This window comes from Mastigoproctus giganteus, chromosome 1 (assembly GCF_048544385.1).
Source record: "Mastigoproctus giganteus isolate SK-2022 chromosome 1, ASM4854438v1, whole genome shotgun sequence".
Taxonomy (NCBI): Eukaryota; Metazoa; Arthropoda; class Arachnida; order Uropygi; family Thelyphonidae; genus Mastigoproctus; species Mastigoproctus giganteus.
The window spans coordinates 16,740,750-16,758,254 of record NC_143575.1 but is presented as its reverse complement, the minus strand read 5'-3'; the positions used below and the strand labels follow the sequence as shown (position 1 = coordinate 16,758,254).

At 37.1% G+C, this 17,505-nt stretch overlaps 1 protein-coding gene across 2 annotated transcripts in view; it reads right to left on the bottom strand.

Moving 5' to 3' along the window:
• Positions 1-17,505, bottom strand: part of LOC150090584 (uncharacterized) — a 168,321-nt gene that overhangs the window by 17,202 nt on the left and 133,614 nt on the right. For both annotated transcript variants that reach the window (XM_090378868.1, XM_090378876.1), the window contains exon 10: positions 6,623-6,877. In XM_090378868.1, the coding sequence (XP_090234994.1) occupies positions 6,623-6,877 (255 nt within the window). The remainder of the gene's footprint in view (positions 1-6,622; positions 6,878-17,505) is intronic.

Below are 17,505 nucleotides of genomic sequence, written 5' to 3'. Positions count from 1 at the left end.
TTACTGAAGATGTTCAGGAATTACTGGTAGAAGAAGAGGCTGGCGTAGCAGATTTGGTGGAAATGGCATCGGAGGTAAAATCAAATCAATCGAGATGATGATGATGATAGCACAGATGAAAATTCTAAACTTCCAAATTTTACACTAAAAAGCATATGAGAAGACAAAGTTAGCCAAGCAATTAGAATCTTATTTTTTGAATGCAGATTCTTGATTGAAAGGAGCCCAATGTTCAAAAGGGAGCTTCAAAAATGCTTAGTTCCATATGTTGAAATTCACAAAGAATTATCAAGCAAAAGCAAACAAATCCAGATTTGTTTGCTTTGGTGTATTTTTGTTAGGTTTTGGATTGTAACCCCACCCCCCTTTTGTACTTTTTCTTAGTCCCATATAATACGTTTTCGCACAACATGACATTTCATCGGAACCTAATAACCATTTTATACGAGGGTTACCTGTATGTATATATTTGTATCTTATTATTATTAGGATGTAGGGGTTTTAAGGCTAAATGCATTAAAACAAAGCTGTGCACTGATAAAACTGGGACATTCGAAAACAATGTGCTTTACGGTTAAAATGGTGTCACAATGATCACACACAGGAGGATCATCAGCCCTAATCAGGAACAGGTGTATAAGAGAACTATGTCCTGTGCAGACTAGACTGCACAATGTTTGATTATAGGCTTAATCTTGTATAATTTGTTTGAAGCCTGCCCATGTCAGCTGTGATCCCAAATAATCCTTTAGTTCCCTATACACAATGGACAAGTGATACAAAAGAAACTGGTCTCCCATTGGCAACATTGCCAATGGGAGACCAGTTTCTTTTGTATCACTTGTCCATTGTGTATAGGGAACTAAAGGATTATTTGGGATCACAGCTGATTTGGTTGCAGTGCCTGTCAAATCATTTCCCCTGATCCTAATGTGGCTGGGTATCCAGCAGAAGCACATGTTATTTTTTGGAATCCAATTTTGTGCATTTATAATCCTCATCCATTCCTGTCCGGAGCTGCTGCTGGACTCTGGACACGATTCAATGAGGATTATACCTCACTGTTGATAAGGTCTGGAATGAATTTAGAGAATTGGGGCACAATGCATCTTCAGTAGTAGCATGTTTATACATGATCCAATGCTAGCTCAATTGCATGCAGCTCTGCAGTGAATATATTGCATTCTGAAAGATATCTGCTTGGATAGCATAGTGTCTGGAAAGACAGCTGCAGATCCCACAGACACTTCTGGCTTTGAACCATCTGTGTAGACTGGCAAGAAGTCAGAATGTTCAGCTTGTTGTGCTGAGTACAGTTACAGGTAGGTAGAAGATGTAGTACTGGCCTGTCTCCAGCTAACAGAGAAGTTAACAGGCTGAAAAATGTACATGTCAGGGTGGAGGAATTGCCTTGTTGATGGAACAACTGTTTATCATAATATATAAATCTCTGAGTAGCTCTTGGATACGAAAAATCAAATGGATGGTTGGGAGTCTGAGTGTTGCACAGATTTTCTGGAGTGATCTGGCAAAGATTTCAGTTTTAAAGCATACTGTAGCGATGGTTCATTTTCTTTAACACAGAGGCTCTTGACAGGAGTTGTTCAAAATGCTCCAGTAGTAATACAAATTGCCTGATAAAGGATGGAGTCCTGCAGTCAGAGTATGCTGAGTCTAGCAGAAGTACATACCTGGGATCTGTAATCTAATTTAGATCACACAAGTGTATGACAGAGGCATAATAAAGTGCATTGGTCAACACCCCAAGAATTAGAGAAGATTGTAGGAAGGATATTCCAATCTCGCATGCAGTTTGCATGTAGTTCACAGATATGCTGTAGAAAGGTCAACTGTCTATCAAACATAAGTCCAAAAAATATAGTTTCAGGTACTACTGTAACAGCATTTTTTCCTCAATTCAAGCTTGGACAAAATGCTTTTGAGAAAAATGTATGACAATGGTCTTTTGTGGTGAGAACCGGACGTTATTAGTCACTGGTGAGTTCAGATGGTCAATGGCATGTTGCAGTTCTCTCTCAATAACCCTCATTGCAAAACTGAGAAAATATATTGAAATTATCAACACAGAGGACAATGTTTGGGAGTTGTCCTGTAATGGAATTCACTTTGATGGCAAAAACCATAGCACTTAAAACCAATCTTTGAGGTCTCCCTCCTCCTGGCAAGAGGACCACAATCGTACACGAACTTGGAAAGAATGACAGGATAAAATTTTCTTAAGAAAAATGGTGAGATGACCCCTAAGACCAACAGAACAGTCATTAAAATACCAAACTACAAGTTGCACTATACACTTTTTACATATCAAAGAACATGCACACCAGGTGTTCTTGTTTTAAGAAAGCATCTCAGATGGATGTTTCCAACCTAATTAAAAGGTCCAAAGTAACCTGTTCCTTTGGAAGCAACACTGTACTCTGTAGAGGAGATTATTTGCTTTCATATAAGGCAGGAATTGACAATTCTCTCCAGGATTCTTCACAAACAGCTAGTCAGAGCAATAGGACAATAGTTTGCTGCAATTTTGGTATCTTCTCCTGGTATAAGAAAGGCAAGGACTTTTTCAGGAACTGGGAAATTGCTTCTCATGAAAGATTCTATTATACAGAAAGAGCATGTAGTTCACAGATTTTTCTGACAGACATTTAGTCATTTCATAATGGATGTCTAGTCCAACGGTAGAAAAATTTGCCGAGGGCGAAGAAATTCGGGTTCCAAAAGTCAGAAACCAAAAGACGTAGATAGTAATGGACAGATTGTTGAAAAGAAGTTGGCATGTTAGACCAGACACAGCCGAATTGCTTTGATAAGAGTTAGAGCTCTTTTTAACTCTTCTGTGATGAAAGGCTCATTATAAACATGAAAATCCTTAGATCTGGAGTTAATTGTCTGCTTTTTGTTTTCTCTTTCAGGACCAGGAACTCTGGGGAGCAAGATGTTGAAAAAATAGTAGAAAAAGTCTTCCAAATGAGGACGCCAGATAATGAGGAGAATGTCCTACGTCTTGCAGAAGGCAATCCGAGTACGAGTACTCGAGCGATAGACCAACGATTGGGTATTTCCCAATCCACTGTATGGAGGATACTGTCAACAAACCAAATGAGTTCATACCATCTGCAATGTGTCCAATCATTGGAGCTTGCGGATTATCCACTCTGGAGGACTTTTGCTACGTGGTTTCTTCAACAGAAACGGTTCGCAAATGCTGACTTCCAGTGGGATCGCTGTTCACACAACCTCCCGTTCGACGTCCTCTACCACATGACAAAGGCATTTCGGACCCTGCAATGCTATGTGATTCCGATTTGTCTTTGTGGCCCCTACACCTCCTGCAAGTTTGTCGCACTGGTAGTGAATCACCCTGTATTTTTCCTCAGACAGCACTAGGGCTTGTCGATTGGGTAATAGTGGATGTAAAGTGGATCCATGATTCCTTTTGGCTCTGACAGTGAATATAGCATGCTTTGGCATGTGCAAGTTTAAAGACTAAGAGATTAAAAATAGTGTGACATTCTCAAAATATCTCCAGCTTTGTTTTGAGCCATTTTGCTCAAGTTTTTTTTCCATTCCACCAAGGTTTGAAAAATGGTGAAAACTGGGTAGATGTTTTTGAGATTGTAATTACAGCAACATGGATGTTTTCTGTGATGTAGGCCATTGTGTCAATTATAGCCTCCTGAATGACTGTAGTGATGTAAACTCTGCAATACTGGAAGGCATTCCAATTAGACTGATTGATCTTCCAACAAAACAGCCTAAAAGTAAGACATGTTCTCCTACTAGGTATGCAGATTATGGGGAAGTGATCACTTCCATATGGGTTCTCCTCCACCTCCTAAATAAGTGAAGGAAGGAGAGCAGCAGAGAAGCATGCATGCACATCTTAATTAGAGAAGCATGCATGCACATATACAGTAAAATCTGCTTTAAAATTCAGAAATATTAAGGTAGTAAACCAGTAATCACGTTTCTTTTTAAAAGTTCATGCAAAAAAAGAGTGACAATTATTTCTTTATAAGATGCTTGCCGGTTTTAATCTACATAGACAATGCAACTGTCTCTTACAGCAGAACAAACTTGCCTTTACAACAAGTCCTAGTGTTGCACTATTTTAACCAGATAGCCTCTCCAATATAACTAAAGTTATCTATTAAAAGTAGTGCAATACTTATTACAAAATCAAGTCTGCCCTGTTGTAAGAATCAACACCACTGCATTATCCGTGCAGTTTAAATCCTACTGGTTGTAAAAAAAGATGAACAGACAAGATAGTCATTTTCATTTTCAAATTTTAGAGTATACTTGGTGGTTGAGCAGTTCAGTTATTTGTACTTAATATTTATTGAAATGTGATCCTCTAAAACTGCTCAACCACTATGTGCACCTCTCTAAAATCCAAAATTTTATTAATTCTGGCACCTATCAAACCTCGAGGGTGCTGGATTTTAAAGAGTTTACTGTATCTTCATATCATCACACTAACTAGAAGCCTGTGGAACTATAACCTTAAATTATGTAAAATTACAAGTTGTTTGTTTTTTATTTGGTTTTTAGGAGCATTAGCAACTAAGGCCATATTGCTCCGGGATATGTGGTGGTCATTCCCTGCCCTTTCCGCATCCTCCGTATTTGGTGGTGATGGGCTCGAACCCCAGTCTAATCAAGAAACGTGTGCTACGCACTGCTGCTCCTTCCCACCTGGCTATGGAGGCGCCTGTAAAATTACAAGTAATTTATGATCACGTTTTGTTATCTCCTCACAAATTCAGTGGGACAAAAAGTTGAATTATTTTTAAATTGGCTATCTATGCTGTAAAAATGAAGCATTATGAAGCTTACTTATCTGAAAAATGTTTTAAATACAAGGCAGCATATTATCATCCTTTTAGACATATCAGTGGATTCAATCCTTGCCATAAGAACATTTCCCACAGTTATTCCAACTCCAAAATTGTTTCAAGTCCATTTGCACTGACTCAAATAGCAATGAACTTTTATTTCTGTTCACTGGTTTACATGTAATGTGATTGTTGTTAACTCCAGTTTGCAGTTTCTTGAAAGTTGAATAGATGTGGATTGATCTTGGCATAGGTTAAACGTATCCCACAACTGCTTGGCTTGAGTTCCTCCCTGTAGTATCCACATTTATCCCTTTCAGAAGTGGATGCCACATCTTCCAAACACTTCCTATAAATTTTGGATGTTACCTCATAAAATGCAGTTATTTTGCCATGTGCCATGCATTTTGCTTGTCATGATGTAGAGTTTGGTTCATGCCTGTGTGATGGGTTTTAATGTATCAAGTTTGGCATGTGATGACACTGTGTAATTCGCTCAACTGATATACAATAAAACCCCATAAATCCCACATACAAAAACTTAAAATTCTCAAAATCCAGCACTTTAGCCAACGTTATAAATTCTTTATACATAAAAAATATACACACACGTGTGCATGATAATGTGGTTTTATATAATTATATGATCACAGGAAACTGCTGTACTTTGAAGAGTACCATGTTTTCTGATGTGAATCACACTCCATAATGTTATGATTTGCAATATCTCACAGACCACTCCTAATTAACTGACAACTACTATCGCCATATAAATCTGGAAAATGTGCGGTTTTTATTATTGCAAAATGTGATGCTGGTAACTTCACCGTGCAAAGGTTTCACGACTGTTTCAAGATTTGGAAATTTAGTATACTGCCCACGTTGGGAAATTTTCCCACAGTTGCTAAAACAGTGGTCATAAGAAGTTTCAGGGCACCTCCGTAGCCAGGTGGGAAGGAGGAGCAGCAGTGCGTAGCACACGCTTCTTGATTAGACCGGGGTTCGAGCTCATCACCACCAAATACGGAGGATGTGGAAAGGTCACGGAATGACCACCGCATATTCCCGGAGCAATATGGCCTTAGTTGCTAATGCTCCTAAAAACCAAATAACAAACAAACAAACAAACAAACATAAGTTTCTTAGCATCACATTCTTTAGTTACAAAATAATAATAATAATAAAAAATAAAATAAAAATGCAGAGGCATAACATATAAGAACATGTTTTGGAATAATCTTAAAGGGATAATTACCTCAACCATAACTCTCCCCACTTTGGCTTAGGAAAGTAACAATAAAGTTTCTTGGGGGTGGGGGGAAAGATGATATAACTGCTAAAGTGTCAATTATGCTTCACCACTCCTTTGTAACATTAAAATCTTTGCAGTAGCTGATCTGTGTATGCTGTTACCAGCAGAACCTAACTGTTAAGTTTCAGAAATCCAGAAATGGTTTGGTCCACATGAGGCTTTATATATTTCTTTCTTGACAAACCAATGCAAACTGAGTTAGTCAAGCAGTGTATAACTTTATTGTGGGGAGGAAACCTTTTTGCTTAGTCAAATAATTGATTTACATTCATGGGATACCCTCCTTTTTCCTCCTCAGAGCTTGAAAAACTGGCAAGCCCGTCACAACTTTTGTTTACTGCTGTTTTCTTTAATGAAATAAAAATAAATTGATCACACAAGTTTCTATTTTAAAATATTTAGTTAATGTATCCAGAGACCTCTAAAAATCAAAATGGGCTAGGTGGCTCACCTGATGTAGGAGGTGCTGAAGGCCCATGAACAATATTAGGCCCTGGCTGCTGACCTGCTGGTAGTGGATTGGAACCGGGTACAAGTGGACCTTGCTGAGAAAAAGATTCAGCTCCTGATCCCTGCACTCCACCTGGTACAGCTTGTGGTGGAGGTGCTGGTGCTGGTGTTGGTGGTGGAGGTACAGCTGCTACTGTAGGTGCCGGAGTAGGAGCAGGTCCGACTGGTGCTCCATATCCATAATTATATCCAGGAGCTGTAACATCAGTTTAAAATGCAAAGTAAAAGATTATTATACTGTAAATAGTCAAATTCTATTTCCATTTTTATTATCAGTTAATAAATTCCACCACTATTTTTATTTAGTGTCAAATGTGCTGAGTGGTCAGTTTATTATGAGTAGTTAATTTCTTGGATGATGGTGGGGAATCAACTCCTCAGTCACAAACTAGTGTCACGCGTTTGTACATATTAAATTGTATAATGAGATGCAGCCAGTCTGTGTGTGTTTGTGATTCAGTGAGAAAATGGGCAAACAATGTGATATCTTAGTGACTAAGCGGGATATGAAACCTATGCCAGTAAACATTACAGATGCTGTCACCCTGAGAATGGTCTAACAACCAGAAAATATAAAGCCAATAGTAAGTAGGCCTGCAGACAGAAACAGCTGCAAGTAAAAGGCCAGTAGAAGATGGAAAAAAATTATGCAGTCTAAAAGGTAGGTTGCAATCAATCAAATGACAGAGGGGTACAACAATGGCATGTTAAGAGATGGGGGATAGTAGAAGACAGGCAAAAATGAATGGATTAAAGCACAGCACTGCCGAGGCCGAATAGTCGGGTGCCACAGTATATAAATACAAGTACTTCCCGACTTGCTCGTAAAGCGGGAATTTATTTTTCATAGACTTAAGGTTAAAAATAGGGACTACATTCTCAACAATGAACTTAGGTAGCTAATTAGTTTATGTTTAAACAATGATTGATTTATCTAAAGAAATGAAAATGTAGCCTGTAAAATCAAGCAAATTATAATAATAAAGAAATTTATGACTTACAAAGGTTAAAGAATGTTTATTCTTCATCATCATTGATCACTCATTATTGGCTCGACACTTGGTTTGTTGTACAAGGAGTCGTCTTCTTCAGAAATGCTTCAAGAGGCATTTGTTTCCAAGATAATCTCTTTTCTTTATAAATTTCACGATAGCATGCACAAGCATTTTTTAACAGAATGCACAAATTGCAACTAACACGATATGCGCAGAGCAACAAGTCTACGAAGCTTAAAAAAAAAAAAGAAATGAAGAAAAGAATCAGAAAATTTATGTATTTTATATGATTGACGATTTCAGTAAACGGAAAATATGTTCCATTGCAATCACGTAATAAACCACACTATTCCAGCTATCGGTATTTTCGCAAATACAATAACATCAAGTTTACTACCTGTTTATAATTGCTCACGCTAACAGAAAAGCCCAATAAACCGGAAAGCGCAAATTGTTTTTACTGTTTTATGGTTGTGACCTCCAGAAATGTGCTTTAGAAAATTATATAACATATTAATATAAAAAATATATACAGAACATATGATAACAATGAAATTGTAGTGCATTTTATGATTTGAATTGGTAACTAATACAATTTACATTATAAAATGACCTTTTAGAGAGATAAATAGTTTAGTTATATAGCAAAAATTTCAACTTCCAAGGTCTTGGAACGAATCACCAAAAAACAATGTTTTATTGGGTTCATATACAATATTTTCACAATATGATGGTATCTCTGGAACAGATTAATGTCGTAAAGTTGGGTACACCGTATTGTATAGCTATGCGCGTGGTTTGAAATGTGGTATTTATGAATGGTTAACATTCATTCGGTTTTTGCAATTAATGTTCATATTTTCGATTTTGATGATCCTTGATACATGGGGGGGGGGGGGACTCAAACCGGGAACTGCCTGTATATGCACAATGAGCGACTGGTTCAAGCAGTGACTATTAAATGTGTTGTAGTTTTTTTGTATTTTCCCTCTCTCTCTGTCTCGTGAAATCCTTTGATCGTGTGGTCATCCCTGAGTATAAACAGAAAATTGAGTAGTGGAATAAGTTAATCTGGTCTTATTGGAATCCCTGCTCCAGCTATCTCATGCTGATAGCAGAAACAGAATGTTGCAACATCAGCATGAATGAATGGAGCATTCTTCCAGATATCAAACTGGGTGAAATTGTGTTTTCATGAGGCATATTGGATGCTTACTGATAATACAGCCTATTTGAACACTTAGTATTAGTACCACTACTGGCAAATGATGCAACAAGGCAAGCTTATAGCATCAGCAAAAAAAACCCTTCACATTTCACCTATTCATTCCTACCAATAGTTTGCCTAGTTCTTCCTTGAATTCCTTTAAGCTATCCACTTTCACAACAACACATGGCAGTTTGTTCCAACAATCAACTGGCTAAAGACAAAGTTTAATACATCCATTCTGCAACTACCCTTCCTGAATTTATGTCCCTTGTGTATTGTATAAGAAAAAGAAGGATCCCATCAGCGTTCAGCTTGTTCAATCCATTCAAAGCCTTAAACACCTCAATCAAGTTAACATGCAGGTGCTCAAGTCTCTAGACACTGCAATCGGCAGTTTTTTTTTTTGGTAAGACAACCCTTCTGTTCCCCCTCATCAATCTCGTTTTCCCTCCTCTGCACAGATTTCGGCAGATCTACACCATTGCTCAAATGAGGCCTCCAGATCTGTATGAAGTACTGTTCTGATCGTGCAGACCTACCCAATGCTTTGCAGAATGTGATAATTACATCGTACATTGTAAACTAACAGGTCTGTAATTATTCGGGTCACCCTTTGACGTCCTTCTCTCCATTGTGAATTGGGGGATATATTTTCATATCTCCAGTCCAAGGAAGCTCTCATAATTATGGTTAAGGGATTGCTTACTTCCTTTGCTGCCTCCTTTAATATAACTGGATAGATTCATCCACCCCGGGTGCTTTTCTTATGTTTAACTTCAACAATTTCTCCTGCACTTTGCTCTCAGTTATTACAAAATCATTTAGCTCCCTGACAGAGTTTGATAAACATCAGGAATTCCTCTCCCTGAACAACTCATGTGTGAATATAGATTCAAAATACTTATTCAACTTGTCAGCAAACTGAACAGGCTCACCAACAGCTGAGCCATAGATATCAAGTAGACCAAAGTGATTCATCACCTTCCTTCTCCTGTTTGCTTAGTAATAAAATAAGTAAAGAAGTCTTTGCTGTTTTTCTTTGTCAAAGATTTCTCATAACCTGCATTGGCTTGCCTATCCTCCTTTGTGATGTAATTACATACTAATTTATATCTACCACAGGCTTCTGATAATTTATATTCATCCCATGCATTTCTTCTTGTCTGCCATGTGTTCATTAGTTCATCTGACTTTCATTTAGGTCTAAGCCTTGAAGAATGTCTCAGTTGACATGAAAAGCCTAGTAGCATCTATAATTATTTGCACGAATGCTTCCCATTTAGAATATGCTGATGATAACATCATTAGTTAGTCTCACTGTACAGAATTTAAGAATTGTCTGATCCCACTATAGTCTCCTTTACAAAAGCAAAAACCCTTCCCTTTACTCTTGATGAAAGTTACTTCTTTAAGTAAGTAAATCTCACATCGATACACTGTGATCACTACCATTTAGTGATTCTTTTATCTGAAGACTTGTAATGCATGAAGAATCACTGTTGATACGAGATACGAGGGTGGTTCAATAAAGAATCGTCCTCACCTACTTCCACATATTGCAGAGTCATATTTTGTGTGTAGCAAAATATCTGTACTAAAGGTGTAAAATTTCAGCCCTGTGTCTTAATTTGTTTTTCTCTTACAGAGCTGAACGTGTGAGTGACGAAGTAGCATCATAGACAAAGCTGAAACCAGAGCTGTAATCCGATATCTGTTCTCGAAGGGAAAATCTAATAAAGAAATCCAAGAGGAGACGACTGCTGTATATAAGGATGAAGCCCTATCCCGTGGCATTATTGTGAAGCACTGGTATAGACAGTTTAGATGTGGTCGGATATCTGTAGAATCTGAGCCCATTCCAGGTTGTTCCCATTCAGCCACTGATGATAGCACGATCAGAAAAGTGTTCGTTAATCATGGAAGACTACCAGATATCTGTGCGTGAATTGTCCCAGGAGGTGAAAATTAGTGTGGGCTCTGTTGAAGCAGTCCTTCACGACAAACTCCAATTATGGAAATTGAGTGCAAGGTGGATTCCCCGATTATTAACTGGTTTCCAGAAGGCTGACTGACAATAGAAATCATAAGAGTTGTTAGCACTGTGCCAAAAAAAATGAGGAAGACTTTTTCTCTCGCCTAATCACTCAGGATGAAAGTTGGATACACCATTTCAACCCTGAAAGTAAAAAGCAGTCCATGGAATGGCGATATCATGGTTCCCCACCTCCCAAGAAGGCAAGGGTCCAAGCATCAGCAGGAAAGGTCTTGCTGTCAGTGTTTTGGGATGAGAAAGGCGTAATAATGACTGATTACCTGCCAAAAGGTAGAACAACTACAGGTGCCTATTATGCCAACTTACTCACAAAATTACGGGAGAAAATCAAAAGATGTAAGCATGGCATGCTTCCAAAGGTGTGAGAATGCTTCAAGACAATGCCCCAGTTCACACTTCTGGAATTGCAACAACACAAGCGGCCACTTGTGGATATGAAATAATTTCCCTCCAGCCTACTCAGCCGATCTTGCACCATCGGACTTCTTCTTGTTTCCTTCCCTCAAATCATTTTTTCGGGGGACCCACTTCCCTGATAACGAGACACTCATTTCTGCAATAGATTCATGGTTCAAAGGACCAATCTCACCACTTCTACAAAAACAGTATCCGTAGCCTCATCCATCGATGGGGAAAATGTGTAAATCTGCACGGTGGCTACGTAGAGAAGGATTAAAACCTGTACCAAGAATTAACAGGCTAGCACCTTTGCAGCTAGATCAGGGCAATTCTTTACTGAACCATCATCGTAATCAGATTAAGAGTATTTTCTCTCTCTTGTTACCTCTCTAACATGCTGCTATAGAAAACAGTCATCAAATAAATCCACAAGTCTTGCTAGTGTAGGAGTGACCTAATGTCATTAGTGCAAAAGCGTACAACAATATCACTTTTTGTGCCCTTAAAAGATGATATCTACTCTACAATGTTAACAGATTTTATCAACAAGGTACATCTGTTCTGCTCACAGTTTATCCAATTAGTAATGTTTACTTCCAGCAGAATAATGTGCAGTGTCACAAGCAGAGATCATTCTGCAATGGTTCCAGAAGCATGAATTGCAGACACTACTTCATTTCTATACCTACTCAGCTATTAAATCTCAACCCAAATGAGGACGAGGTGGAATGAACAGTTTATTGTCAGAATTTGCCATAATCAAATGATACCTATATGATTAAAAGCTGTTCTGAAGCTTATAGACTGCATTTAAACAATAGATTGATATTTAAAATTTCAAAGTTATATCTTATAGGCTGAATTACTCTTGTGTTTTAATGTTAATACACTTGGTATTAACATTAAACAGAGAGAGAGAGAGAGAGAGAGAGAGAGAGAGAGAGAGAGAGAGAGAGAGAGAGAGATTATTTAAAAAAAATAATCTCCAATTTAAGCTGAAACAACTGCAATACAGGAGCTTATTGCAGTGCCTTAAGCTCCTGCAATACAGGAGCTTAAGGCACTGCTTTCCACTGTGCACATGCTATATGTCACTATATCCTACATAAGAATATCAAGGTGTTAAATGAATTTTAACAGTTTGTAGTGCAAATATTACTTTACCTGTGTAGGATTTAAAATCTATTTATTACTAATAGAGTCTAAAGAATCATACAGTTTGTAGATGTTTTCTCCTTTGCTTCTTCAGAGATTGCAGTTGACAGTGTAATTGATTGTAATGACAGTGTCAACTGTAGGATTAATCTGAAGGAGTAGAGGAGAAAACATCCACAAAATATATGATTGTTCAACTGTATTAGAACAGGGGGTCCCCAGTATCAGAGTCCCTGCAGTTATGAGGATTTGAAAATTAAAAAAAATAAAGGAAGCTCTTGAGAAAATTGACCAAGCACTTGAATATTTTTGTGAGAATGACCCTTTTCATGATCGTGCAGCAAAAGTTCAGTGCAGAATTAAAGACATAACTAAATGCAATAGATACAACACAATTTTATCTGAAAAATATGCCAAAAAAAAAAAAAAAAAAAAAAAAAAGAGCACACACACAACTCTGGATTCATTCTTTATTTGTAAAACTAAAAACAGTGTAACTTCAATAAACTTTACTTAACCTTATATCATTCAAAGCATATAATAAAAAAATATCTAATAAAATAATTGTCTCATTTTTCAGTTCCTTCAATTCATTTTTTAATATGTACAAGTACATAATACACAAATAGCACAAAAATTTGGTCCTTTTGAAGTGGAATTTTCTGGAACCAATTATCCTCAGATAACGAGGACCCCCTGTAACAGACTGTAAACCCTATAGAGGTGCCTTTATTTCTAGTGATTTGATCAGGATAACTAGCGCAAAATGCTGTTTAAACGTTACATTAAAACCATTTTGTTTGTAACCTGAACAGTTCAGGTTACAAAAAAAATATGGCAATGCTTTCATTGCCATATTTTTTTTTTTTTATGAAAACCCCAAACATGAAAGGTATCAAAACCTATAGTACTCAGTACCATGCATGGGTTGAAGGAGAAGTATGGGGGGAGGGGGACGCTGAAAACTTTGCTCTAGAGACTAAACATGGGTTTCACCACTTCAAGCTTCCAATAAGCAAAGTGGTGGTATTTCACCAGTTGATGAAAGTCATCTACCACCTGCCATATGCAAAGGTTTGCTTTTATTTGTTGCCATAAATAAGTAAATTCTACTTTGCCAATTTTTTGAATACTTATTTTTCAACTAAGGTAAAATTTTAAAATTTTGGTTTTTGTTGAAGAAATTAGTGTTAAGCTGAAAAAGCTTTATCAATATATGGGACATGTGAATGGTAAAGGAATTTAAAATATGAATGCAGCATCAGTGAGGATGGTGCAAGATATGGCACAACTTGCATTTCAACAAACAAGTATCCTTCACTGCAAATATTATTTGGACAAATCATCAAAATAAGAATTAAAACAGTTAGAATAACATGATTCTTTTTTGCCAAGTTTTTACCTTAAAGTCAGATGGAAGAGATGAATTTTAAGATGAATGAACTGAAATTTGAAATTATTACCCAATATTTCTAAAAATGATAGTGACATGGGATAAAACAATGTAATCTTTATGACCTGCAGACAAAATGTCATTCCTATGAATAGAAGACTGGACTGTGTCTTCTAGGAAGATAAAAAAGAAATCTGGATAGACAAACCTAGTGGTAAGATTACTGCAGAATTATTTTGATTTTGTAATCAAAATAAAAAAAAAAAATAAATAAAAAAAAAAAAATAAAAAAAAAATATATATATATACATACAGTCCATTCCAGTTATTTGGGACACATCGGGACTAGTGCATTTTGGCCCAATTATCCAAAGTTTCACGTAAATAGTTAAAAATATAACGTACCCCCCCCACACTTTACAATTAGTTCACTGTACAGTACAATCAAATCATGTTACGACAAACTCACCATAGTAAAGTACCGTTCACTATACAATGTGCAGTAAGCGCCGGTCATCGTGATCACGTTTGTGAATTGAATTTTAATTCTATTAAACAGCGATTCTAATTAGCGAAACTAGGAGGAATATTATCCACAGGCCATAAAAGCAAAGATATATTAAGCACAAATTTACCCTTTATTACCTTACCAATTAAAAAATTAAATGATACTTGAAAATCAGAAGAATATAATCGGAATAATTAATGTTTTTTTTTTTTTTTTTTTTTTTTATGTGAACCCCAAACACGAGAGGTATTAGAACCTATAGTACTTAGTACCGTGCTTGGGTTAAAAAAGCATGGGTTGAAGGAGAAGTATGGGGGGAGGGGGATGCCGGAAACTTTTCTCTAGAGACTAAACATAGGTTTTACCACTTCAAGCCTCCAATAAGCAAAGTGTGTACTGTAATATGTACATACAAACTAAACTAGTTGACATTTCTGTTCACTGACATTTGTGGGTGGGTGGGGATTAAAATTTAAAACAGTAAAAAGATAAGCAATCAATAACAAAAAACACGGCACACACAAATTGCAAGTAACACGATACGCGCAAGTGAGAACGGAGTAACGAGTTACAAAGCTTTAAAAACAGGAATGAAGAGAAGATCCGAAAATTAATTTTTTTTATATGATTGAAGATTTCATGGAAGTGTAAACACATTTCACCATAATAACCCACAGAATTCCAGCTGTCGGTATTATTGCAAATTCACTAAGATCGAGTTTACTGTCCGTTTATGATAGATTTCACTAACAGAAAAGCCCAATAAACAGGTGACTGCTAATTGTTTTTATGGTTGTGACCTCAAGAATTTCGACCGAACCATGTGGTACTGTCGGAGACAATCGTAGGGTAATCTCCAGTGCTGCGGTCTCCTGCCCCGATTAAACGGCATGCTGTCCCAATTAAGTGAAGTAAACCCTGGCTATTTTCTAGATTGGTTTCTGTTTTTTAAGATTTGCCCCAAATAAACGGCTGCCCCGATTAACCGGTGGCCCAAATAACCGGAAGCCACTGTATATAAAAAGAGACAAACTTATTATTTTGAAAAATTCAAGTAGTTCTGTAATTGAATTTGTTTTGTATTGATATCATTTCAAAATCTAAGTCTGACACATATAAGGGTTTAAAAAGTTCAGTGAATGTTACAAAAATTAATTTTATTCAGTGATGAATGTTTACACAGTTAATGTACATCAAAATAATTTCCTTCTGCCACACACTTGTTTCATTATGTTTGTTACCCATCAAAACGTTTTTGGAAGTCATCTTTGGTGAAAGTTTCTAGGCAATCCATTATGTTTGATTGGATTTTATGAATCAGTTCAATTGTTTTCCTTTCATGTCCTATTTTAATTTTGGGAATTGCCAAAAGTTGCATGGTGACAAATAAGGTGGATGTGGAATAATAGGCATGTTTCTGTTGGTCAAAAGTTGCTGGACAAAGTGACATGGCACATAGTTGTGGTGAAGGAGCCAGCCATTTCACCATTTTTTAGGTTGGCAGAATGTGTTTCTCAACGGTTTTAAAACTCCTTGGTCATAGTCTTTATTAACAGTGACACCTCATGGAATGAACTGTGATTGCACCATTGCCTTGTTAAAATATATCACTAACATGACATTTTTTGACTCCACATGTGATTTTGACTGTTGCACTTTTTTTTTTGGCCTTGGTGATGATGTTTTCCATTGAAAGTTTTGAACCTTGGTCTCTGTGTCATATACATACACCAAGACTTATCACCTGTTATAATTTTTTTTAAAAAATGCAGAATCTGAATCAGCTTGCATGAACAACTCAGATGAAATGAGGACTCAATGCTGTCTTTGATCTTGAGTGAGAATATTGTCTCCCCCACAAGTATTATGTCAAAATTTACTGATATTAAACTGGGTAGGGGTGTGAACATGAAGAAATAAGGAATACTGCTGCAAAAGAAGACAGACAAATTAAAACTAAATAAAAAAAACCCAAAAAAACTGGAAATTAAGCTTTAACACTAATAAATAAGGCTTGGTATCTTGGTCTCAGTAACCTCAAATTAAATTATCATTTGAGAAGACAGTGTAAGAAGTAGCAATACAGTCTAATATGAGTTGTAAGGTCTCAATTTCAAGAAAGATACTGGCCTACTTGAAAGAATATGGGGGGGGGGGGGGTAAAAAACTAGTTGGGAGGTGCAAAGGTTTTTTTTTTTTTTTTAGGAGCATTAGCAACTAAGTCCATATTGCTCCGGGATATGCGGTGGTCATTCCCTGACCTTTCCGCATCCTCCGTATTTGATGGTGACAGGCTCAAACCCCGGTCTAATCAAGAAGCGTGTGCTACGCACTGCTGCTCCTTCCCACCTGGCTACGGAGGCGCCTGGAGGTGCAAAGAGATTCCAGTTCTGTAAGCCGCAAAGTTTTGAAACTAGTCATCAGAGTGAGTAGCTACGTGTGGCATTTATGGCTACAATAAAAGGGTAGAGCAACAAACTTACCATATTTCCTCACATATAAGATGCACCTTAATTTTGTGGCCCGAAATTTGAAAAAAAAAAAAAAAAAAAAAAAAAAAAAATGTAATACATAAAGTTATTGAACTCAAGTTTCATTCATCATAAAATTCATACAACTCATCACTGTCAAAACTCCCATCCATTAGCCTGTCCTCATCTGTGTCTGATGACGAATCACTGTCTTCATATATTGCCTTGTTCTCGGTTCCATCTATGGCATTTGAAATGCCACACTTCTTAAATGACTTGACAATGATCTCAATCTTAATATTATCCCAGGATCTTTTCACCCGGGTACAAACTTCTTCTATAGTTGGTTTCTTCACTCTTCCTGCTGGTGTCAAACCGTCCCCAAAAGACTGCATCCATTGGTTCCATTCGTCTCTCGTGCCAGCTTTGAAGGGTTTGTTAATACTGACATCAAGTGGTTGGAGCTGGGATGTCAAGGTATGAAGGAAAGTTTTGTTTTTTGCTCTGCAGCAATCTTTTTTGTATTTTTTGTTATGTGTGCCCTGAACTGATCAAGCACCAATAGGGCAGGTTTGCGTAAGAGCCCACCTGGTCTCCTGATCCATCCAACCCTTGTCATGAACACGAACAATCACTCCTC